This window comes from Panulirus ornatus, chromosome 29 (assembly GCF_036320965.1).
Source record: "Panulirus ornatus isolate Po-2019 chromosome 29, ASM3632096v1, whole genome shotgun sequence".
NCBI classification, from domain to species: Eukaryota; Metazoa; Arthropoda; class Malacostraca; order Decapoda; family Palinuridae; genus Panulirus; species Panulirus ornatus.
In genome coordinates this window covers 14482657-14510563 of record NC_092252.1, presented here as the reverse complement: position 1 = coordinate 14510563, position 27907 = coordinate 14482657, and the positions used below count along the sequence as shown (strand labels likewise).

The window sequence follows — 27907 nt, the reverse complement described above, 5'->3', positions numbered from 1 at the left end:
AATTCTCTGTTCCTTCTTTTGGAAAATTAAAAAAAAAAACCGAGAGGGGAGGATTTCCAGCCCCCCGCTCCCTCCCCTTTTAGTCGCCTTCTACGACACGCAGGGAATACGTGGGAAGTACTCTTAATCCCCTATCCCAGGGATGAATATATATATATATATATATATATATATATATATATATATATATATATATATATTTTTTTTTTATTATACTTTGTTGCTGTCTCCCGCGTTTGCGAGGTAGCGCAAGGAAACAGACGAAAGAAATGGCCCAACCCCCCCCATACACATGTATATACATACGTCCACACACGCAAATATACATACCTACACAGCTTTCCATGGTTTACCCCAGACGCTTCACATGCCTTGATTCAATTCACTGACAGCACGTCAACCCCGGTATACCACATCGCTCCAATTCACTCTATTCCTTGCCCTCCTTTCACCCTCCTGCATGTTCAGGCCCCGATCACACAAAATCTTTTTCACTCCATCTTTCCACCTCCAATTTGGTCTCCCTCTTCTCCTCGTTCCCTCCACCTCCGACACATATATCCTCTTGGTCAATCTTTCCTCACTCACTCTCTCCATGTGCCCAAACCACATATATATCTGTTTCCCATTTCTAAAATGGGAAACAGATATATATATATATATATATATATATATATATATATATATATATATATATATATATATATATATAAATATATTTTTTTTTTTTTGCCGGTCTCCCGCGTTTGCGAGGTAGCGCAAGGAAACAGACGAAAGAAATGGCCCAACCCACCCCCATACACACGTATATACATACGTCCACACACGCAAATATACATACCTACACAGCTTTCCATGGTTTACCCCAGACACTTCACATGCCCTGATTCAATCCACTGACAGCATGTCAACCCCGGTATACCACATCGATCCAATTCACTCTATTCCTTGCCCTCCTTTCACCCTCCTGCATGTTCAGGCCCCGATCACACAAAATCTTTTTCACTCCATCTTTCCACCTCCAATTTGGTCTCCCTCTTCTCCTCGTTCCCTCCACCTCCGACACATATATCCTCTTGGTCAATCTTTCCTCACTCATTCTCTCCATGTGCCCAAACCATTTCAAAACACCCTCTTCTGCTCTCTCAACCACGCTCTTTTTATTTCCACACATCTCTCTTACCCTTACGTTACTTACTCGATCAAACCACCTCACACCACACATTGTCCTCAAACATCTCATTTCCAGCACATCCATCCTCCTGCGCACAACTCTATCCATAGCCCACGCCTCGCAACCATACAACATTGTTGGAACCACTATTCCTTCAAACATACCCATTTTTGCTTTCCGAGATAATGTTCTCGACTTCCACACATTTTTCAAGGCTCCCAAAATTTTCGCCCCCTCCCCCACCCTATGATCCACTTCCGCTTCCATGGTTCCATCCGCTGCCAGATCCACTCCCAGATATCTAAAACACTTCACTTCCTCCAGTTTTTCTCCATTCAAACTCACCTCCCAGTTGACTTGACCCTCAACCCTACTGTACCTAATAACCTTGCTCTTATTCACATTTACTCTCAGCCTTCTTGTTTCACACACTTAACCAAACTCAGTCACCAGCTTCTGCAGTTTCTCACCCGAATCAGCCACCAGCGCTGTATCATCAGCGAACAACAACTGACTCACTTCCCAAGCTCTCTCATCCACAACAGACTGCATACTTGCCCCTCTTTCCAAAACTCCTGCATTCACCTCCCTAACAATCCCATCCATAAACAAATTAAACAACCATGGAGACATCACACACCCCTGCCGCAAACCTACATTCACTGAGAACCAATCACTTTCCTCTCTTCCTATATATATATATATATATATATATATATATATATATATATATATATATATTTTTTTTTTTTTTTTTTTTTGCTTTGTCGCTGTCTCCCGCGTTTGCGAGGTAGCGCAAGGAAACAGACGAAAGAAATGGCCCAACCCACCCCCATACACATGCCTTGATTCAATCCACTGACAGCACATCAACCCCGGTATACCACATCGTTCCAATTCACTCTATTCTCTGCCCTCCTTTCACCCTCCTGCATGTTCAGGCCCCGATCACACAAAATCTTTTTCACTCCATCTTTCCACCTCCAATTTGGTCTCCCACTTCTCCTCGTTACCTCCACCTCCGACACATATATCCTCTTGGTCAATCTTTCCTCACTCATTCTCTCCATGTGACCAAACCATTTCAAAACACCCTCTTCTGCTCTCTCAACCATGCTCTTTTTATTTCCACACATCTCTCTTACCCTTACATTACTTACTCGATCAAACCACCTCACACCACACATTGTCCTCAAACATCTCATTTCCAGCACATCCACCCTCCTGCGCACAACTCTATCCATAGTCCACGCCTCGCAACCATACAACATTGTTGGAACCACTATTCCTTCAAACATACCCATTTTTGCTTTCCGAGATAATGTTCTCGACTTCCACACATTCTTCAAGGCTCCCAGAATTTTCGCCCCCTCCCCCACCCTATGATCCACTTCCGCTTCTATGGTTCCATCCGCTGCCAGATCCACTCCCAGATATCTAAAACACTTCACTTCCTCCAGTTTTTCTCCATTCAAACTCACCTCCCAGTTGAATTGACCCTCAACCCTACTGTACCTAATAACCTTGCTCTTATTCACATTTACTCTCAGCCTTCTTGTTTCACACACTTAACCAAACTCAGTCACCAGCTTTCTGCAGTTTCTCACCCGAATCAGCCACCAGCGCTGTATCATCAGCGAACAACAACTGACTCACTTCCCAAGCTCTCTCATCCACAACAGACTGCATACTTGCCCCTCTTTCCAAAACTCCTGCATTCACCTCCCTAACAACCCCATCCATAAACAAATTAAACAACCATGGAGACATCACACACCCCTGCCGCAAACCTACATTCACTGAGAACCAATCACTTTCCTCTCTTCCTACACGTACACATGCCTTACATCCTCGATAAAAACTTTTCACCGCTTCCAACAACTTGCCTCCCACACCATATATTCTTAATACTTTCCACAGAGCATCTCTATCTACTCTATCACATGCCTTCTCCAGATCCATAAATGCTACGTACAGATCCATTTGCTTTTCTAAGTGTGTGTGTGTTTGTATGTGTGTATATATGTATTTATTTATTATTATCTGTTTCCCCTTTTAGAAAGTTAAAATACAAGGAGGGGAGGGTTTCTAGCCCCGTGCTCCTATCCACTTTAGTGGCCTTCTGCAACACGTGAGGAATGCGTGAGAAGTATTCTTTCTCCCCTATCCCCTTTCATGTGTAATGCACCAAAACCACAGCTCCCTTTCCACATCCAGGCCTGACAGTACTTTTCATGGTTTACCCCAGATGCTTCACATGCCCTGGTTCAATCCATTGACAGCATGTTGACCCCAGTATACCATATTGTTCGAATTCACTCTATTACTTGCACGCCTTTCACCCTCCTGTATGTTCAGGCCTTGATTGCTCAAAATCCTTTTCAATCCATCCTTCCACCTCCAATTTGGTCCCCCAGATTCTCCTTCTTCCTTCCACTTCTGACACATATATGCTCTTTGACTATCTTTCTTCACTCATTCTTTCCATATGTCCAAACCATTTCAACACACCCTTTTCTGCACTCTCAACCTCACTCTTTTTATTACCACAAATCTCTCTTCCCCTTTCAATTCTCACCTGATCAAACCACCTCACACCACATATTGTCCTCAAACATCTCATTTCCAAAACATCCACCCTCCTCTGCACAACACTATCTATAGCTCATGCTTCGCAACCATATAACATTGTTAGAACCACTGTTCCTTCAAACATACCAATTTTTTGCTTTCTGAGATAACGTCCTTGCCTTCCACACACTCTTCAAAGCTCCCAGAACCTTCACTAACTCCCCCACCCTGTGACTCACTTCTGCTTCCATGGTTCTGTCCGTTGCTAAGTCCACTCCCAGATATCTAAAACACTTCACTTCCTCCATTTTTTCTCCATTCAAACTTACCTCCCAGTTGACATGTCACTCAACCGTACTGAACCTAATAGCCTTACCCTTATTCAAATTTACTCTCAACTTTCTTCTTTCACACACTTGCCAAACTCAGTCACCAACTTCTGCAGTTTCTTACGTGAATCAGCCACCAGTGCTGTATCATCAGCGAACAACAACAAACTCACTTTCCAAGCCCTCTCATCCACAACAGACTGCATACTTGCCCCTCTCTCCATAACTTTTGCATTCATCTTCCTAACCACCCCATCCATAAACAGATTAAACAACCATAGTGACATCATGCACCCCTGCTGCAAACCAGCATTCTCTGGGAACCAATCACTTTCCTATCTTTCTTCTTGTACACATGCCTTACATCCTTGATAAAAACTTTTCACTGCTTCTAGTAACTTACCTTCCACACCATATACTCTTAAAACCTTCTACAAGCATCTGTATCCAACCTATCATATGCCTTCTCCTGATCCATAAATGCTACATACAAATCCATCTGTTTTTCTAAGTATTTCTCCCATACATTCTTTAAAGCAAACACCTGATCCACACATCCTCTACCACTTCTGAAACCACACTGCTCTTCCCCAGTCTGATGCTCTTTACATGCCTTAACCCTCTCAGTCAATACCCTCCCATGTAGTTTTCCAGAAATACTCAATAAACTTATGCCTATGTAATTTGAACACTCACCTTTATCCCCTTTGTACAATGGCACTATGCATGCATTCCGCCAGTCCTCACACACTTCACCATGATCTATACATACATTGAATATCCTTACCAACCAATCAACAACACAGTCACCCTCTTTTTACATGAATTCCACTGCAGTATCATCCAAACATGCTGCCTTGCCGGCTTTCATCTTCCGCAAAGCTTTCACTACCTCTTCTCTGTTCACCAGACCAGTCTCCCTGACCTCTCACTTTGCACACCACCCCGACCATATGTACCATATGTAGATAAATCTTTCATGATTTTTACAGCAAACGGAAGTAACTGATGCCACCAATGGAGATGTGGATGTCAAGGAAGAGAAGGAGGATAAGGAAGTTAAAAAGGCTGAACTATGCAGGTAGGATTCTGTAACACCTTTAAGTCATTTTCATGCCCAAATATTTTATATTAGAATAAGGAATCACACTTAACTATTTTTGAATAATGTTTTGGAAATAGTTATGATATTACTAATATTTCAAGCATTATTGCGTGATTTTACTTGAATGGATAGTTTATTCTTTATTTCTTAACATTTTGTGAACTATGATATAATTATGTGCTGAGGACCAGTAGACTATGACTTATATTTATGATCTGTATTTTTTCTGTAAATTTAAGATGGACATGTGTGATATGGGGCATGGAAGGTTGCTAGACATCGTTATAATCTCGAATATATTCCCCAGGGTGGAGCTGACCTGTATCACCAAGCAGTCAGTTACCTCTGAGGAATTATAGCACTAGCATGTAGCCATCGTACTTGAAATTCACAAAGACTCATGAGATCTCAATTATCTGAGATACTGGGCTGTAATGGAATATGTTTTTTTTTTATGATAAGCTTCAGCTTGACAGTGATGAAGAGGATCTTCAAACTGATATAGAATGATAGTGACCTTAAATGTTAGGAAATAGGTAATGAGTGTAATGATAGTAGTGAGGTTGAGGTGACAGCACCTCAGTCTGTCCACATGGGTGAATGAAGTGATGTGCCTGAAATTCGGTTCAGAATGAAAATGGTGTTCCTATTATGTTTGATTTTGATGTGGCAACATCGGTAGTTATAGCTGCATGTTTATTTGTGGAGAATGGTAGTGCCAATGAATATTTTGATTTTTTTTCTTATCCCTAACTAATGTGTGTCCTTTTGACAAACAAATAGTTCCACACTTATATTGTGAAATGTGGATCTTATGAGAACCTGTTCAAGATGTCAAAGAAAAAGTACAAGTTATAGTGAATTGATATGTTCCTTTCATTATTTATGCTTATGTCACTTGTACTTAAGTGTGATCAAAATGATTATTGGGCACACACCCTCTCACTCAGATGGAAATCCTTGGGAAAACTAGGTCACTTGACTGCTACCTATTTTTTCTCAGAACACTGTACTTGATGCTGATAGAGGAGGCCTGTTTTGATTGATGTAACAAGAAAATTCAGTATTTCATTTTAAATATATAGAAATTTGGTGACTGATGAATCTAACAAGCTACCAAAGAGAGCGTAGATAAGCATATAGGTTGTAAATTTGTATGATTTTGTGGGAAATATATTGATATAACTATCAGTACAGCATATGCAAAGTGAATTTATCAAAATTGAAAATGTATCACTGTAACATGAACAAAAATGAACATTAGCAATGAATCAATTACGAGGGTAATATGTGTGTGAAAATTCACATTAGTACACAATAGACCAAGTGTGATAATTACTGTAAGCATTATTTAGGATCTGTCTGCTTCACTTTCTTACCTGGCTTGGCTAATTTTGGCCTAATTACTATGGCCACTAGTGCCCTTGACACCTCATACTTAGATGATAGGGTGAGTATAAAAGAACATGTGTTTTTCTTATGTTTGGATAGTTTGGTGTGACTGACAAAATCAGTGAAGCAGTCTACAAATGCTTAAACTGTGCCAGTAGTAGAGGTAACTGTGATATGTAGAAAAGATTTTGCTTGTGATTACCCTCTAGAATTACTAGAAATTATGATTTAATTGACTTGACCCTCAACCCTACTGTACCTAATAACCTTGCTCTTATTCACATTTACTCTTAACTTTCTTCTTTCACACACTTTACCAAACTCAGTCACCAGCTTCTGCAGTTTCTCACATGAATCAGCCACCAGCGCTGTATCATCAGCGAACAACAACTGACTCACTTCCCAAGCTCTCTCATCCCCAACAGACTTCATACTTGCCCCTCTTTCCAAAACTCTTGCATTCACCTCCCTAACAACCCCATCCATAAACAAATTAAACAACCATGGAGACATCACACACCCCTGCCGCAAACCTACATTCACTGAGAACCAATCACTTTCCTCTCTTCCTACACGTACACATGCCTTACATCCTCGATAAAAACTTTTCACTGCTTCTAACAACTTGCCTCCCACACCATATATTCTTAATACCTTCCACAGAGCATCTCTATCAACTCTATCATATGCCTTCTCCAGATCCATAAATGCTACATACAAATCCATTTGCTTTTCTAAGTATTTCTCACATACATTCTTCAAAGCAAACACCTGATCCACACATCCTCTACCACTTCTGAAACCACACTGCTCTTCCCCAATCTGATGCTCTGTACATGCCTTCACCCTCTCAATCAATACCCTCCCATATAATTTACCAGGAATACTCAACAAACTTATACCTCTGTAATTTGAGCACTCACTCTTATCCCCTTTGCCTTTGTACAATGGCACTATGCACGCATTCCGCCAATCCTCAGGCACCTCACCATGAGTCATACATACATTAAATAACCTTACCAACCAGTCAACAATACAGTCACCCCCTTTTTTAATAAATTCCACTGCAATACCATCCAAACCTGCTGCCTTGCCGGCTTTCATCTTCCACAAAGCTTTTACTACCTCTTCTCTGTTTACCAAATCATTTTCCCTAACCCTCTCACTTTGCACACCACCTCGACCAAAACACCCTGAATGGAGTTTGAATGGAGAAAAACTGGAGGAAGTAAAGTGTTTTAGATATCTGGGAGTGGATCTGGCAGCGGATGGAACCATGGAAGCGGAAGTGGATCATAGGGTGGGGGAGGGGGCGAAAATTCTGGGAGCCTTGAAGAATGTGTGGAAGTCGAGAACATTATCTCGGAAAGCAAAAATGGGTATGTTTGAAGGAATAGTGGTTCCAACAATGTTGTATGGTTGCAAGGCGTGGGCTATGGATAGAGTGGTGCGCAGGAGGATGGATGTGCTGGAAATGAGATGTTTGAGGACAATGTGTGGTGTGATGTGGTTTGATCGAGTAAGTAACGTAAGGGTAAGAGAGATGTGTGGAAATAAAAAGAGCGTGGTTGAGAGAGCAGAAGAGGGTGTTTTGAAATGGTTTGGGCACATGGAGAGAATGAGTGAGGAAAGATTGACCAAGAGGATATATGTGTCGGAGGTGGAGGGAACGAGGAGAAGAGGGAGACCAAATTGGAGGTGGAAAGATGGAGTGAAAAAGATTTTGTGATCGGGGCCTGAACATGCAGGAGGGTGAAAGGAGGGCAAGGAATAGAGTGAATTGGATCGATGTGGTATACCGGGGTTGACGTGCTGTCAGTGGATTGAATCGGGGCATGTGAAGCGTCTGGGGTAAACCATGGAAAGCTGTGTAGGTATGTATATTTGCATGTGTGGACGTATGTATATACATGTGTATGGGGGTGGGTTGGGCCATTTCTTTCGTCTGTTTCCTTGCGCTACCTCGCAAACGCGGGAGACAGCGACAAAGCAAAAAAAAAAAAAAAAAAAAATGATTTAATGGTGATTAGTTCCTGGAATCATTAGAATGTTTCAAAGATACATATATAGAGAAACAGAATGGAAGGAGAAGGTTTCATATTTTCACAGGAGATACAAGACTAGAAAATATCAGTGAGTTTCAGAGGCATACTGAAGTGGGGATGTTGGAGCAGTCCCCCATTCAGTTATGCATTACACAGTATACTTGGTAAAATGGTGTATAAGTAAGTGAGCTTGGGAAAGATACTTGTATAAGAATATGCCTTGAGAGATTGAGTTTAGAATGGCAAAAGGGAAAGATAGTAAACAAAGCTATAGGAGTGGCTGAAGAAAGACATATTTAGGGAGGCTGTGCTGGCATGTTACAGAGAAGTGTGGAGCATGCAGAAGGTGGGAGGTAGGCAGGTGAGAAAGGTTAGAGAGTGGTGAAATGACAAAGTTAAGTAGCTGGTTAGAGGAATATGTGGAAAGAGAGGTCACTATCTGGGAGGGCAAAAATAGGCATGTTTGAAGGTATAGTGATCCTGATGGTGTTGTATGGATGCAAGGAATGGGCTGTAGATGAAAAGGTACAGAAGAGAGTTAATGCATAGGAAATGAAATGCCTGAGGACTGTATGTGTTGTGAGGATGGTTGATTGGGTAATGAGTAACAGAGTAAGAGTGGGGTGTATAACAAGAAAAGTATGTTTGAAAGAGCTGAAGAGGGTATGCTGAAATGGTTTGGACATATGGAGAGAATGGGGGAAGAGAGGTTGACAAAGAGGACATATATGTCAGAAGTGGTGGCAGCAAGGAGAAGGGGGATAGGGAGAAAGGTTTCAAGTGCTAGGGACCTGAAGATGCCAGAGGGTGTAAGGCCTGCATGGGAATTCAAGTGATGTATACTGTGGGAGACTGTTGTGTGAGTGTAAGTATACTGTGAGTGGAGCAATAAGTGTGCATTACCCATGACAGTGAGTGGAGCAAAGATGCCCCATGAGCAGAGTAGGCTGTAGTGTGCATCAGGCCAAACTCTCACTTCTCACACCACCCCAGCCAAAACACCCTACATCTGCCACTCTGTCATCGAACTCATTCAACAGTCTTTCAAAATACTCACTCCATCACTACCTATTCTCACTTCCCCCCCATGCCCCCTTCACCGATGATCCCATTTTTTCTCTTGTCTTTTGCACATTATTCACCTCTTTTCAATCTTCCTAAAGTTTAATGGCACCCTTTTTTTCAACCCTTACACCTTCTTGACCTCCTGCCACTTTCTCGTGCACATCTCCCATTCATTGGCACTCCTTATGAGTATTGTTCAAATGCCCCTCTTTTCTCTTTCAATAACAACTTTACTTCTTCATCCAACATCTTAATTCTGCAACTCACTACCCTTTCTAATCTGCCCACCTCCCTCCTTTTTCATGCCACACGCATCTCTTGCACATGCCATCACTGCTTCCATAAATACATCCCATTCCTCACCCACTCCCCTCACTTCATTTGCTCTCACCTTTTGCCATTCTGTACTCAATCTCTCCTGGTATTTCTTCTCACAAATCTCCTTTCCAAGCTTGCTTACTCTGACTACTCTCTTCTCCCCTACATTGTCTCTTCTGTTTTGAAAACCTCTACAAATCATCATCTTCGCCTCCATATGATAATGATCAGACATCCCACCAGCTGCCACTCACAGCACATTTACATCCAAAAGTCTCTCTTTTACATGCCTGTCAATTGATACATAATCTAGTAGTGCCTTTTGACCACCTCTCCTACCTACGTACATATATGTATGTATATCTCACCTTTTAAACCATGTATTCCCAGTCACCAGTCTTTTTTCAGCACACAAATCCACAAGCTCTTCACGATTTCCATTCACAACTCTGAATATCTCATGCATACTAATTACACCCTCAACTGCCGCTCTACTCACCTTTGCATTCACATAACCCATCACTAATACCTGGTCTCGTGCATCAAAACTGCTGACACACTCACTCAGCTGCTCCCAAAACACTTGTCTTTCATGATCTTTCTTCTCATAACCGGGACGGCCTTTCATGATCTTTCTTCTCATAACCGGGTACATAAGCACCAATAATCACCCATCTTTCACCATCCACTTTTAGCTTTACCCACATCAATCTAGAATTTACTTCCTTACACTTGATCACACACTCCCACAATTCCTGCTTCTGGTGTAGTGCTGCTCCTTCCTTATCTCTTGTCATCTCATCAACCCCTGACTTTACTATCAAAACGTTTGCAAACCACTCTTCCCCTTTACCCTTGAGCTTTGTTTCACTCAGAGCCAGAACATCAAGGTTTCTTTCCTCAAACATATTACCTATCTCTGCTTTCTTCTCATCTTGGTTACATCCACATACGTTCAGACACCTCAATCTGAGCCTTCAAGGAGGATGAGCACTCTCACCTTACTCCTTCTGTTTCCTCTTTTAGAAATTGAAACATAATACTTTAGTTACCACTTCGGTTTTATCTCTTTATGAAGCAAAGAATACGTACAGTATGATGAAAAAAAATTAGAGAAAGAAAGAAATTTCATATTTCCCTTTCTTATACAGGAGAGCTGTCAGACATGACATTCTCTATTCCTTTTTCATATCAGCAGAATGTCAAATGTATCACCATTCTCCTGGGCCCTCAGTTTACCTAATATTTTTTTTGTTACCCTTGTGGTTGATGATGGTGGTTGATTTTGGTTAGTGTTGATGGTAGTGGTAATGTGTGGTGTTGGTGATGGTGGTGGTAATTGGTGTTGGTTGGAGGTAGCATTAAAAGAAAAGCACAGTTTAGAGGGAAGACAGAGTCATTTTCCTAGTGTTTTCAACAAGCTTTTACCTTCTGGTCATAATTATTACTAGCTTTCAAACATATCATCTGTATGCTCCTGGGAACCACAACTAACTTTCTGCTTATTTTCTGTGTTGTCTTTTTTTATTGTGGTGCTGGTGATGGTTGGTATTGGTGATGATGGTGAAATGAGAGTACAGTTTACAGAGAAGACAAAATTATTAGAAACATATGTCTTTTTCCAAAAATTTTTTTGTAGACTTTCCCCCTCATTTCTTATCACAAGCTCTCAGACACATGATCTGCATCCTCATAGGGCCTATAATTAATTTTTTGTATTTCCTGTTTCTTTTCTTGTAGTGGTGCTGGTGATACTGATGGATGGCAGTGGTGGTGTGGTAGGGATAGTTTTCATTGGAATTGGTGATGTTGATGGTCATTGGTAATTGTGGTGGTGGTGGTGATGGTTCTGATGGTTGCCATTGTTGATGGTGGTTGGTTATGATTATTGATGATGTGAGTGGTGGTGATGGTGTCAGTGGTAAGATGGTTGTGGTAGAGGCCACTCTTTGAAGAATATACGTGACATTGTATTTTATTGTAAGCTAAGCTGCACTCCAACCTTTGCTATTTTTCCTCTGCCCTGTCTTCCCTCACTTTTTCCAAAAATGTTTCTTTATACCAACTGTAACTGCATTTGGATTGATAACTGCTATCTGCAAATTTTGAGCTGCTAGCAGCTGGGAGTGAGTAGGATAATGAGTTCATCTTTATGGCAATCTCTGATTGACAAAAGGTGGTCTCAAAAGTACTAAGCTGTCATTTACATGGTTGAGTGGTTAGCAATAGTTCCTTACTGAAAATACTGAGGGTTAGAATATCCTAACTCTGATTTTCTTTAGAGAAATCCTACAGAAGTCATTCATGCTTGCAGGACACTAACTTGGAGAAAAGATTTTTCTATTATCAGGACATAATTTTTTTTTCCCCTTCTTGGCACAGGCAAAACATGCCTTAATCATGACCACCTCATATGTTGAGTGTATTTGAATTCATAACCCCAAATTTTTTTTTACAGTAAATACTCAAAAGATAAGAAGGAAAATAATGAGAAGAAAATTAGTGATGATATAGAAAATAAGAAGGAGGAAAAGGAGAGGAAGGAGAAGGAAAAAGATAAGGACAAGAAAGAGGACCGTGAAGAGAAACCAAGGAAGAGGTCTAAGGAATCTAAAAGATCAAAGGTAAATCAAGAGATATTACTTTAAAGTGTTTTTATTATGTGAGTCCTTCGTAATGTTGACAATGATTATACAGTTTTTGGAAATCCATCTTTGTTGTAGCTGTTTTTTAGCATCTACCTTGTAACTATAGAACTTCATGCTGACTGATAGTATCACTATTTAGAGGATGGGTAGTAGTGTAGTGGTAACTTAACTCGTAAAGATTCAATTTCAATATCACTAGAAGTTAAAGACTAGATATGGCTTTCATGGCATGCCCATACCACTAACCTTTGGGAATGTATATGTGATTGATTATCAGTTTTGTATTATGAGGAGAGAGTTTCATAGTTATTTACTCTATAACCTTAGGGAATGCATATGTGATTGATTATCAGTTTTGTATAATGAGAGAGTTTCATAGTTATTGCTCTGTAACCTTAGGGAATGCATATGTGATTGATTATCAGTTTTGTATAATGAGAAGAGAGTTTCATAGTTATTGCTCTGTAACCTTAGGGAATGCATGTGTGATTGATTATCAGTTTTGTATTATGAGGAGAGTTTCATATTTATTGCTCAATAGCTTAACTTTGTATATAACCCATTGTAACCTTACATACCTTGAACCCCCAGGACCCCCTTTTATGAGGCTTTTACAGAAAGAGGCTTCTCTATCTTTTTTTTTCTTTCATACTTGTTTGTCATCTCCTTCATACAAAATGAGGTAGCATCAGGAACAAAACAAACAAAGACAAGGCCTCATTTGTTCACATCTTCACTCTATCTGTCATGTACCTCGCCTATTTGCTTATCTAAAGTTTGGAAATATGCAGCTCACCTTAAACATAAGCTCTTGTGTGATTAGTTAACTAGTAAATATCATGATCTCCCAGTTCTGTGATATCTGTATTTTCAGCAGAAGGGCTGCTTAAATCCAATAAACCATAATTTATTTATTTTGTATTTGTTTTACATATGTATGATGCACTGAAACCAGACCTCCACTACCACAAACACGTCCTTCAGATCTTTCCATGGTTTCCCCTGATTATTTCATATACCCTGGTTCACCCCATTGATAACATGTCATCCCCTGTATACCACTATGCTCCGATTCTCTCAATTCCTTGCATGCCTCACACCTTGCTGCATATTTAGGCCCTAATCATTTAAAGAATCTTTCATCCTATCTTTCCACCTTCTCCTTGGTTTCCCACTTTTCCTTGTTCCCTCTACTTTGATGTCCATTCCCTCTCTTTCACCCTTTCCCTACTCATCCTTTCCATGTCCTAATGATTCCAGTACATCCTCCTTAACTCTTTCATACATACTCCTCTTACTACCACTCCTCTCTCTTGCTGTATCATTTCTTAGATTAGTCCTCTTCAAACCACACATTGTCCTCAAGCATCTAATGTTCAACACATTCACCCACTGCTATAAATCAGTCATACCCATCATTGCCCTTGAAGACAGCAACCCAACTTTCCACACATTCCTCAGTGAAAAATTCCACTTCACACATTCTTTTTCAGGTTCCAAAATTTTCGCCCCTCCCCCACCACTTGATCGCCTTTTTTAGTTCCATGGTTGCATTCATGTACATTTATCCACGTCCTCTTTGAAGTATCGTAAATACATTTCCATATGCCTCAATTTTTCTCCATTTCTATTAACTTACTACCTTCTGCCATTTTGAACAGTTCACCTCTTCATTCCTTTACTATACCTATGAAAACCTTGCCTTAATCACCATTTACTTCTTAAATCTTCTTCCATCAACTCAGTCCCTGCATTTTCACATGATACAAGTGTACAATCAAAATGACTGCTTATCACAATCACAGGCATCTTTACCCATCAGCATTGCTCTTTTCCTAATAGCATTAGTGCTCCTTTTATATCACTCTTATGGCACAGGTACCAAACAGTCAAACTATTATTAATCATCCCACCCATATTATACTGCTATTTCATTTTTGCCTGCATCAGTCTGAGGTTTACTTTTGTACACTCTTTCACACATTACCACAACTCCTTCAGCAGAAGAGGTACCCCATCCTTGGCTTGCTCCCTCAAACTAACACCTGTCTTTACCCCCACTGACATTCCCAAACCTTTCTTACCAATTACCCTTGAGCTTTGGGGCTGTAAATGAATAAGTATTTATCTTTATATATATATATATATATATATATATATATATATATATATATATATATATATATATATATATATATATATATATATATATATATATAAATATATTCTTTTTTCTTCTTTTAAACTATTTGCCATTTCCCGTGTTAGCGAGGTAGCGTTAAGAACAGAGGACTGGGCCTTTTTTGGAATATCCTCACCTGGCCCCCTCTGTTCCTTCTTTTGGAAAATTAAAAAAAAAAAAGACGAGAGGGGAGGATTTCCAGCCCCCCCGCTCTCTCCCCTTTTAGTCGCCTTGTACGGCATGCAGGGAATATGTGGGAAGTATTCTTAATCCCCTATCCCCAGGGATAATATATATATATATATATTTTTTTTTTTTTTTTTTATACTTTGTCGCTGTCTCCCGCGTTTGCGAGGTAGCGCAAGGAAACAGACGAAAGAAATGGCCCAACCCCCCCCCATACACATGTATATACATACGTCCACACACGCAAATATACATACCTACACAGCTTTCCATGGTTTACCCCAGAAGCTTCACATGCCTTGATTCAATCCACTGACAGCGCGTCAACCCCGGTATACCACATCACTCCAATTCACTCTATTCCTTGCCCTCCTTTCACCCTCCTGCATGTTCAGGCCCCGATCACACAAAATCTTTTTCGCTCCATCTTTCCACCTCCAATTTGGTCTCCCTCTTCTCCTTGCTCCCTCCACCTCCGACACATATATCCTCTTGGTCAATCTTTCCTCACTCATCCTCTCCATGTGAGCAAACCACTTCAAAACACCCTCTTCTGCTTTCTCAACCACGCTCTTTTTATTTCCACACATCTCTCTTACCCTTACGTTACTCACTCGATCAAACCACCTCACACCACACATAGTCCTCAAACATCTCATTTCCAGCACATCCATCCTCCTGCACACAACTCTATCCATAGCCCACGCCTCGCAACCATACAACATTGTTGGAACCACTATTCCTTCAAACATACCCATTTTTGCTTTCCGAGATAATGTTCTCGACTTCCACACATTCTTCAAGGCCCCCAGAATTTTCGCCCCCTCGCCCACCCTATGATCCACTTCCGCTTCCATGGTTCCATCTGCTGCCAGATCCACTCCCAGATATCTAAAACACTTCACTTCCTCCAGTTTTTCTCCATTCAAACTCACCTCCCAATTGACTTGACCCTCAACCCTACTGTACCTAATAACCTTGCTCTTATTCACATTTACTCTTAACTTTCTTCTTCCACACACTTTACCAAACTCAGTCACCAGCTTCTGCAGTTTCTCACATAAATCAGCCACCAGCGCTGTATCATCAGCGAACAACAACTGACTCACTTCCCAAGCTCTATCATCCCCAACAGACTTCATACTTGCCCCTCTTTCCAAAACTCTTGCATTTACCTCCCTAAAACCCCATCCATAAACAAATTAAACAACCATGGAGACATCACACACCCCTGCCGCAAACCTACATTCACCGAGAACCAATCACTTTCCTCTCTTCCTACACGTACACATGCCTTACATCCTCGATAAAAACTTTTCACTGCTTCTAACAACTTGCCTCCCACACCATATATTCTTAATACCTTCCACAGAGCATCTCTATCAACTCTATCATATGCCTTCTCCAGATCCATAAATGCTACATACAAATCCATTTGCTTTTCTAAGTATTTCTCACATACATTCTTCAAAGCAAACACCTGATCCACACATCCTCTACCACTTCTGAAACCACACTGCTCTTCCCCAATCTGATGCTCTGTACATGCCTTCACCCTCTCAATCAATACCCTCCCATATAATTTACCAGGAATACTCAACAAACTTATACCTCTGTAATTTGAGCACTCACTATTATCCCCTTTGCCTTTGTACAGTGGCACTATGCACGCATTCCGCCAGTCCTCAGGCACCTCACCATGAGTCATACATACATTAAATAACCTTACCAACCAGTCAACAATACAGTCACCTCCTTTTTTTTTAATAAATTCCACTGCAATACCATCCAAACCTGTTGCCTTGCCGGCTTTCATCTTCCGCAAAGCTTTTACTACCTCTTCTCTGTTTACCAAATCATTTTCCCTAACCCTCTCACTTTGCACACCACCTCGACCAAAACACCCTATATCTGCCACTCTATCATCAAACACATTCAACAAACCTTCAAAATACTCACTCACTCTCCTTCTCACATCACCACTACTTGTTATCACCTCCCCATTGGCGTGCCAATCTAATCAGCACTGTCGACGGTGTGGCTCTCGCTCCATCTACCACTGTGCCTCAAGTGAGTAGGTGGGTGAATAATGGGAACCGTTTCTTGTCCGGTGCTGATTACGTGAAAGCCGTATTTTTTTTTTTTTTTTTTTTTTTTCCAAAAGAAGGAACAGAGAATTGGGCCAGGTGAGGGTATTCCCTCAAGGCCCAGTCCTCTGTTCTTAACGCTACCTCACTAATGCGGGAAATGGCGAATAGTTTGAAAGAAAGAATATATATATATATATATATATATATATATATATATATATATTATTATATATTTTTATTATACTTTGTCGCTGTCTCCCGTGTTTGCGAGGTAGCGCAAGGAAACAGACGAAAGAAATGGCCCAACCCCCCCCCATACACATGTATATACATACGTCCACACACGCAAATATACATACCTACACAGCTTTCCATGGTTTACCCTAGACGCTTCACATGCCTTGATTCAATCCACTGACAGCACGTCAACCCCGGTATACCACATCGCTCCAATTCACTCTATTCTATGCCCTCCTTTCACCCTCCTGCATGTTCAGGCCCCGATCACACAAAATCTTTTTCACTCCTCTTTCCACCTCCAATTTGGTCTCCCTCTTCTCCTCGTTCCCTCCACCTCCGACACATATATCCTCTTGGTCAATCTTTCCTCACTCATTCTCTCCATGTGCCCAAACCACTTCAAAACACCCTCTTCTGCTCTCTCAACCACGCTCTTTTTATTTCCACACAACTCTCTTACCCTTGCGTTACTCACTCGACCAAACCACCTCACACCACACATTGTCCTCAAACATCTCATTTCCAGCACATCCATCCTCCTGCGCACAACTCTATCCATAGCCCACGCCTCGCAACCATACAACATTGTTGGAACCACTATTCCTTCAAACATACCCATTTTTGCTTTCCGAGATAATGTTCTCGACTTCCACACATTCTTCAAGGCTCCCAGAATTATCGCCCCCTCCCCCACCCTATGATCCACTTCCGCTTCCATGGTTCCATCCGCTGCCAGATCCACTCCCAGATCTCTAAAACACTTTACTTCCTCCAGTTTTTCTCCATTCAAACTTACCTCCCAATTGACTTGACCCTCAACCCTACTGTACCTAATAACCTTGCTCTTATTCACATTTACTCTTAACTTTCTTCTTCACACACTTTACCAAACTCAGTCACCAGCTTCTGCAGTTTCTCACATGAATCAGCCACCAGCGCTGTATCATCAGCGAACAACAACTGACTCACTTCCCAAGCTCTCTCATCCACAACAGACTTCATACTTGCCCCTCTTTCCAAAACTCTTGCATTCACCTCCCTAACAACCCCATCCATAAACAAATTAAACAACCATGGAGACATTACACACCCCTGCCGCAAACCTACATTCACTGAGAACCAATCACTTTCCTCTCTTCCTACACGTACACATGCCTTACATCCTCGATAAAAACTTTTCACTGCTTCTAACAACTTGCCTCCCACACCATATATTCTTAATACCTTCCACAGAGCATCTCTATCAACTCTATCATATGCCTTCTCCAGATCCATAAATGCTACATACAAATCCATTTGCTTTTCTAAGTATTTCTCACATACATTCTTCAAAGCAAACACCTGATCCACACATCCTCTACCACTTCTGAAACCACACTGCTCTTCCCCAATCTGATGCTCTGTATGGGTTTTCAGAAAAAAAGAGTGAATGTTGGGGTGAAGAGGGTGGTGAGAGTAAGTGAGCTTGGGAAGGAGACTTGTGTGAGGAAGTACCAGGAGAGACTGAGTACAGAATGGAAAAAGGTGAGAACAATGGAAGTAAGGGGAGTGGGGGAGGAATGGGATGTATTTAGGGAATCAGTGATGGATTGCGCAAAAGATGCTTGTGGCATGAGAAGAGCAGGAGGTGGGTTGATTAGAAAGGGTAGTGAGTGGTGGGATGAAGAAGTAAGAGTATTAGTGAAAGAGAAGAGAGAGGCATTTGGACGATTTTTGTAGGGAAAAAATGCAGTTGAGTGGGAGACGTATAAAAGAAAGAGACAGGAGGTCAAGAGAAAGGTGCAAGAGGTGAAAAAAAGGGCAAATGAGAGTTGGGGTGAGAGAGTATCATTAAATTTTAGGGAGAATAAAAAGATGTTCTGGAAGGAGGTAAACAAAGTGCGTAAGACAAGGGAGCAAATGGGAACTTCAGTGAAGGGCGCAAATGGGGAGGTGATAACAAGTAGTGGTGATGTGAGAAGGAGATGGAGTGAGTATTTTGAAGGTTTGTTGAATGTGTTTGATGATAGAGTGGCAGATGTAAGGTGTTTTGGTCGAGGTGGTGTGCAAAGTGAGAGGGTTAGGGAAAATGATTTGGTAAACAGAGAAGAGGTAGAAAAAGCTTTGCGGAAGATGAAAGCCGGCAAGGCAGCAGGTTTAGATAGTATTGCAGTGGAATTTATTAAAAAAGGGGGTGACTGTATTGTTGACTGGTTGGTAAGGTTATTTAATGTATGTATGACTCACGGTGAGGTGCCTGAGGATTGGCGGAATGCGTGCATAGTGCCATTGTACAAAGGCAAAGGGGATAAGAGTGAGTGCTCAAATTACAGAGGTATAAGTTTGTTGAGTATTCCTGGTAAATTATATGGGAGGGTATTGATTGAGAGGGTGAAGGCATGTACAGAGCATCAGATTGGGGAAGAGCAGTGTGGTTTCAGAAGTGGTAGAGGATGTGTGGATCAGGTGTTTGCTTTGAAGAATGTATGTGAGAAATACTTAGAAAAGCAAATGGATTTGTATGTAGCATTTATGGATCTGGAGAAGGCATATGATAGAGTTGATAGAGATGCTCTGTGGAAGGTATTAAGAATATATGGTGGGGGAGGAAAGTTGTTAGAAGCAGTGAAAAGTTTTTATCGAGGATGTAAGGCATGTGTACGTGTAGGAAGAGAGGAAAGTGATTGGTTCTCAGTGAATGTAGGTTTGCGGCAGGGGTGTGTGATGTCTCTATGGTTGTTTAATTTGTTTATGGATGGGGTTGTTAGGGAGGTGAATGCAAGAGTTTTGGAAAGAGGGGCAAGTATGAAGTCTGTTGGGGATGAGAGAGCTTGGGATGTGAGTCAGTTGTTGTTCGCGGATGATACAGCGCTGGTGGCTGATTCATGTGAGAAACTGCAGAAGCTGGTGACTGAGTTTGGTAAAGTGTGTGAAAGAAGAAAGTTAAGAGTAAATGTGAATAAGAGCAAGGTTATTAGGTACAGTAGGGTTGAGGGTCAAGTCATTGGGGGAGGTGAGTTTGAATGGAGAAAAACTGGAGGAAGTGAAGTGTTTTAGATATCTGGGAGTGGATCTGGCAGCGGATGGAACCATGGAAGCGGAAGTGGATCATTGGGTGGGGGAGGGGGCGAAAATTCTGGGAGCCTTGAAGAATGTGTGGAAGTCGAAAACATTATCTCGGAAAGCAAAAATGGGTATGTTTGAAGGAATAGTGGTTCCAACAATGTTGTATGGTTGCGAGGCATGGGCTATGGATAGAGTTGTGCACAGGAGGATGGATGTGCTGGAAATGAGATGTTTGAGGACAATGTGTGGTGTGAGGTGGTTTGATCGAGTAAGTAACGTAAGGGTAAGAGAGATGTGTGGAAATAAAAAGAGCGTGGTTGAGAGAGCAGAAGAGGGTGTTTTGAAATGGTTTGGGCACATGGAGAGAATGAGTGAGGAAAGATTGACCAAGAGGATATATGTGTCGGAGGTGGAGGGAACGAGGAGAAGAGGGAGACCAAATTGGAGGTGGAAAGATGGAGTGAAAAAGATTTTGTGTGATCGGGGCCTGAACATGCAGGAGGGTGAAAGGAGGGCAAGGAATAGAGTGAATTGGAGCGATGTGGTATACCGGGGTTGACGTGCTGTCAGTGGATTGAATCGGGGCATGTGAAGCGTCTGGGGTAAACCATGGAAAGCTGTGTAGGTATGTATATTTTGCGTGTGTGGTCGTATGTATATACATGTGTATGGGGGTGGGTTGGGCCATTTCTTTCGTCTGTTTCCTTGCGCTACCTCGCAAACGCGGGAGACAGCGACAAAGCAAAAAAAAAAAAAGAAAATATATATATATATATATATATATATATATATATATATATATATATATATATATATATATATATATATATATATATATATACTATCCCTGGGGATAGGGGATTAAGAATACTTCCCACGTATTCCCTGCGTGTCGTAGAAGGCGACTAAAAGGGAAGGGAGCGGGGGGCTGGAAATCCTCCCCTCTCGTTTTTTTTTTAATTTTCCAAAAGAAGGAACAGAGAAGGGGGCCAGGTGAGGATATTCCCTCAAAGGCCTAGTCCTCTGTTCTTAACGCTACCTCGCTATCGCGGGAAATGGCGAATAGTATGAAAAAAAAAAAAAAAAAAAAAAAAAAAATATATATATATATATATATATATATATATATATATATATATATATATATATATATATATATATATATATATATATATATTATCCCTGGGGATAGGGGAGAAAGAATACTTCCCACGTATTCCCTGCGTGTCGTAGAAGGCGATTAAAAGGGGAGGGAGCGTGGGACTGGAAATCCTCCCCTCTCGTTTTTTTTTTTAATTTTCCAAAAGACGGAACAAAGAAGGGGGCCAGGTGAGGATATTCCCTCAAAGGCCCAGTCCTCTGTTCTTAACGCTACCTCGCTAACGCGGGAAATGGCAAATAGTTTGAAAGAAAAATATATATATATATATGTGTGTGTGTGTGTGTATATATGAGTGGTTGGGCCATTCTTCATCTGTTTCCTTTGCACTGCCTCCCTGGTGCGGGAAACAGCAATTAAGTATAATAATGATTATAAAAGATATATTTCTTTCTTACTTATTCGCCATTCCCACTTTTGCAGTGTAGCCCCGGGAATAGACTGAGATAAGGCTTCGTTTGCTCATACCCATTTTGTGCCTGTCATGTGTGATTTTTCAAAAACCACATCCTCCATTCACAAGTAGACCCCAGAGATCTTCCCATGGTTTCTTTCAGCTATTTTTCGTGCCCTTGTTCAGTCCATTGAAAGGATGTTTCCCCATGTATACTACATTGCTGCAATTCACTCTATCCCATGCATACCTGTCACTATTCTGCCTGTTCAGGCTTTGAGTACTCAGAACCTTATTCACTCTATCCTTCAATCTCCAATTTGGTCTCCCTTTCTTCTTTTCCCCTTCACTTCTGACACATATATCCTCTTTGTTTACTCTCCTCTCTTATTTTCTCCATATATCCACCTACACCTCTCTCACACCCTATCAGAAAATTTCTTAGTCAACCAACTTTGCACCAAATATGGTTCTCAGACATTTCATTTCCAACACCTTCATCCTTTTTTGTACATCGTCATCGATAGCCCATGCCTTACATCCATACAGCCCTATTGAGACTACTGTACCTTCAAATACACCCATCTTTACCCTCCTAGATGGTGACCTCACTTTCCACACATTCCTCAAAGTACCCAGGACATTTGCCTCTTCACCCACCCTGTGACTCACCTCAGCTCCTTATGGTTCATTTTGCTGCCATTTCCACTCCCAGATATCTAAAACATTCCACTTCCTCCAAGTTTTTCCATTCAAACACCCCTGTCTCCTTGCATTGTTAAACCTAATAACATTGCTTTTATTCACATTTACTCTCAACTTTCTCCTTTCACACACTTTCCCAATCTCAGACACCAACTTATGCAAATTCACACTTGACTCTACCATCACTGCTGTCATTGATAAACACCAACTTCTGCAGTTTTACACTTGAATCTACCATCACTGCTGTCAATGATAAGCAGCAATTGATTCGCCCCTCAGGCCTCCCTCCTTGAACAGACTTCATACCTGCCTCGCTCCCCAAGAACTTGCATTTACCTCCATCACCACCCAATCCATAAATAGAGTAAACAGCCATGGTAGTATCATACACCCTCTCTGCAGACCTGTCTTCATCTGGAACTACTCTCCCTGTCCTTCACAATATTGTCATAAGTCAGGATGATTCTCACAATATTGTCATAAGTCAGGATGATCATGAAATAATTGGTAGATGCTCTAGTAAAGATTTTTGAATATTAGAGTCACTTTTTATTTAACTGTCAAACTCCACTGAAACAGCACCATGTGTTCAATATGTTTAACCATAGTATGTGTGATATTAGGACAATAGTTTTTCTCTTCCTCCTAAAGATAAAGGTTCCTAGGAACATCTCTGCATTTGAAGAACCTTAAATGAACAGTCACAAATTATCGTGGATAACAACTGCTGTTCGTTGTTTTGAAGAACATTTCAGTTAACTTCTCATTTTTGTTGTGGCATAGATAATAGCTATTAGTTATATACCAGCCTTACACTTTGTAGCCTTAGAAATGATTCATGCATCATTCAGAATTTCTTTGCTTCTTTTTTACAGTATGAGGATGAGGACTTTGGTGAACCAGAGCGAGATGAGCGATCTTCTGGAGGCATGACAGAACGGGAGCGGGAAAGCAGTGTTACATCCAATACATCATCAGCATCAACTAAGATGGAACCACCTGAGGCTTCACCAAGAGGTAATATATATATTTTTTTTTTTTTTTTTTTTTTTATACTTTGTCGCTGTCTCCCGCGTTTGCGAGGTAGCGCAAGGAAACAGACGAAAGAAATGACCCAACCCCCCCCCATACACGCGTACATACACACGTCCACACACGCAAATATACATACCTACACAGCTTTCCATGGTTTACCCCAGACGCTTCACATGCCTTGATTCACTCCACTGACAGCACGTCAACCCCTGTATACCACATCGCTCCAATTCACTCTATTCCTTGCCCTCCTTTCACCCTCCTGCATGTTCAGGCCCCGATCACACAAAATCTTTTTCACTCCATCTTTCCACCTCCAATTTGGTCTCCCTCTTTTCCTCGTTCCCTCCACCTCCGACACATATATCCTCTTGGTCAATCTTTCCTCACTCATTCTCTCCATGTGCCCAAACCATTTCAAAACACCCTCTTCTGCTCTCTCAACCACGCTCTTTTTATTTCCACACATCTCTCTTACCCTTACGTTACTTACTCGATCAAACCACCTCACACCACACATTGTCCTCAAACATCTCATTTCCAGCACATCCATCCTCCTGCGCACAACTCTATCCATAGCCCACGCCTCGCAACCATACAACATTGTTGGAACCACTATTCCTTCAAACATACCCATTTTTGCTTTCCGAGATAATGTTCTCGACTTCCACACAGTTTTCAAGGCTCCCAAAATTTTCGCCCCCTCCCCCACCCTATGATCCACTTCCGCTTCCATGGTTCCATCCGCTGACAGATCCACTCCCAGATATCTAAAACACTTCACTTCCTCCAGTTTTTCTCCATTCAAACTCACCTCCCAATTGACTTGACCCTCAACCCTACTGTACCTAATAACCTTGCTCTTATTCACATTTACTCTTAACTTTCTTCTTCCACACACTTTACCAAACTCAGTCACCAGCTTCTGCAGTTTCTCACATGAATCAGCCACCAGCGCTGTATCATCAGCGAACAACAACTGACTCACTTCCCAAGCTCTCTCATCCCCAACAGACTTCATACTTGCCCCTCTTTCCAGGACTCTTGCATTTACCTCCCTAACAACCCCATCCATAAACAAATTAAACAACCATGGAGACATCACACACCCCTGCCGCAAACCTACATTCACTGAGAACCAATCACTTTCCTCTCTTCCTACACGTACACATGCCTTACATCCTCGATAAAAACTTTTCACTGCTTCTAACAACTTGCCTCCCACACCATATATTCTTAATACCTTCCACAGAGCATCTCTATCAACTCTATCATATGCCTTCTCCAGATCCATAAATGCTACATACAAATCCATTTGCTTTTCTAAGTATTTCTCACATACATTCTTCAAAGCAAACACCTGATCCACACATCCTCTACCACTTCTGAAACCGCACTGCTCTTCCCCAATCTGATGCTCTGTACATTCCTTCACCCTCTCAATCAATACCCTCCCATATAATTTACCAGGAATACTCAACAAACTTATACCTCTGTAATTTGAGCACTCACTCTTATCCCCTTTGCCTTTGTACAATGGCACTATGCACGCATTCCGCCAATCCTCAGGCACCTCACCATGAGTCATACATACATTAAATAACCTTACCAACCAGTCAACAATACAGTCACCCCCTTTTTTAATAAATTCCACTGCAATACCATCCAAACCTGCTGCCTTGCCGGCTTTCATCTTCCGCAAAGCTTTTACTACCTCTTCTCTGTTTACCAAATCATTTTCCCTAACCCTCTCACTTTGCACACCACCTCGACCAAAACACCCTATATCTGCCACTCTGTCATCAGACACATTCAACAAACCTTCAAAATACTCATTCCATGTCCTTCTCACATCACCACTACTTGTTATCACCTCCCCATTTACGCCCTTCACTGAAGTTCCCATTTGCTCCCTTGTCTTACGCACCCTATTTACCTCCTTCCAGAACATCTTTTTATTCTCCCTAAAATTTACTGATAGTCTCTCACCCCAACTCTCATTTGCCCTTTTTTTCACCTCTTGCACCTTTCTCTTGACCTCCTGTCTCTTTCTTTTATACTTCTCCCACTCAATTTCATTTTTTCCCTGCAAAAATCGTCCAAATGCCTCTCTCTTCTCTTTCACTAATACTCTTACTTCTTCATCCCACCACTCACTACCCTTTCTAAACAGCCCACCTCCCACTCTTCTCATGCCACAAGCATCTTTTGCGCAATCCACCACTGATTCCCTAAATACATCCCATTCCTCCCCCATTCCCCTTACTTCCATTGTTCTCACCTTTTTCCATTCTGTACACAGTCTCTCCTGGTACTTCCCCACACAGGTCTCCTTCCCAAGCTCACTTACTCTCACCACCTTCTTCACCCCAACATTCACTCCTCTTTTCTGAAAACCCATACTAATATATATATATTGTGTAAATAAAGTATGGATTTATAATACTGATTTTTATGTTGAAGAGGGGGGGATGAAAGAAATGATGAAAAAGACATATTTCACAAAAGAAAATTTAGTCTTGAATTTTTCATTGCTCTTTAATTATATTGTATTTATTTTCTTTTTTTTTTATATCTACAGGGTCAAAGCGACGCAAGACTGAACATAGCTCCAAGGTCAGTATGAGGGTTGTGCGTGACCCATAATAGTATTTACAGTGTTAGTGTTAAGGGGAAGGTGTGTTTCATCAAGATGTGCTGCTCCTGCTGAGAGCTCCACCAACCTGCTGCCACTGCCACTCCCAGTCCTGCTTCTGCTGCCGATGTCATTGCTGCTGTCACTGCCACTGCCCTTGTCAGGCCTGACTCATGTTCCTCCCTCCTTGGTGAGAGTACCATTTCCTGCTACCTCAACTTGGCTGTTCAGCAATATGATATTGATTGATGGATTGATATGTTCCACTACCATATTTGGCAAATGGATTCATGCCCTTTTGAGCTTTTTCCATCACCGCTTAGTATTCTGACATGGAAATTTGTTTCATTCATCAGAAGAACTGCAAAAGACAGTGAACATTGATGGAAAGTATCTACCACAGTATAATAATATGTTCAGTCATACGATTTTGCTCAGTAACGATATGAAAATGTACAAACAGTATAACAAAGACTAGAGTTTGAATCCTCTTCCTGCAGTACATTTATTAGATTTATCAGCAGTGCCTCCGTCCTCTTTCTATAGAATATCAGATATTTAGATAGTAAAAGTCACCTTGAAGTAGATTGGAAAGAATGAACAAGAAGTACAAGTGCCATTCCTGGCATGTCTTCCCTGGTCCCATCTTATGCCAAATCCCACATCATGGCATACTTGGATTAAGAAAAAGTCAGCTGATCGATTTGACAACGTACATCATCAACTGTATATTACATGACGCTTGGATAACTTCATCATCTCTGTTGTGCCAAGTTTGTCTGGTGTGTAAATTGTTGTTGGAAATTTTCTGTAACCAAGCTGGTGGCATCATCCGAAGCATTCAGGCATCATCGTTCATCTCAAGTTACCAGATACCAGCAGAATTGAAAGCTAAAAGCAGCATCACAATTGTTTGTTTTGTATGTGTGTACATGTGTCTCAGTGTGTGCATGTAAGTTAGGGGGATAGGTAAGATAAGAGGGTTGCTTTTCATATGTGTGAGATAAATGTATGCTTTTTATTTTTATGAAATTAGCAGATTTTGCTTTAGATTCTTTGGTATTGTCATACATATTTATGTGTATAAAGTATCATTGGGTTTTATGCCTTGTTTTATATGCATTATTCAATCCTGTTTTAATCCCTTATTTTGGTGTATCAAATAAGGTGCTGATTCCAGACCGTAGAGTAGTCATCAAGAAATTTTGGAAAGTTAATATGCTTCATACCAATGCCTAATTTTTTATTGTATCACATTCTTGTTAGCAAAAAAAAGATAATGTAGTCAAGTGTCTTTGATAAGATTCCATGAGTGGCCCTACACCCACATATGGTGTCATTCCTTTAAGTTCTACCTACCATTGCATTGAATATTATGGCATAACAGTACAGTGCTATGCCACTTAGCTATGATGATGTATAATATTGTTTAGAATATTCTTTCTTGTTGGATATGGTCTTATTCATTGTTTACAGTAATCAGGAGTGTGTTAATTGAAGCAAACAAAGGAAGGAAATGTTACTGAAGGTCCGATACAGTATCAGTTACCTTACTATTTTTTATCAAAATACAGGGAGCTGTGGCATAT

The 27907-nt window shown here is 41.1% G+C and overlaps 1 protein-coding gene across 5 annotated transcripts in view; it reads left to right on the top strand.

The window, feature by feature from the left end:
• The window catches only part of tho2 (THO complex subunit 2-like protein), a 201030-nt gene that overhangs the window by 95217 nt on the left and 77906 nt on the right, over window positions 1–27907 (top strand). For all 5 annotated transcript variants that reach the window (XM_071679275.1, XM_071679276.1, XM_071679277.1 and 2 more), the window contains exons 24-27: window positions 5067–5155; window positions 12458–12623; window positions 23524–23665; window positions 26265–26299. In XM_071679275.1, the coding sequence (XP_071535376.1) occupies window positions 5067–5155; window positions 12458–12623; window positions 23524–23665; window positions 26265–26299 (432 nt within the window). The remainder of the gene's footprint in view (window positions 1–5066; window positions 5156–12457; window positions 12624–23523; window positions 23666–26264; window positions 26300–27907) is intronic.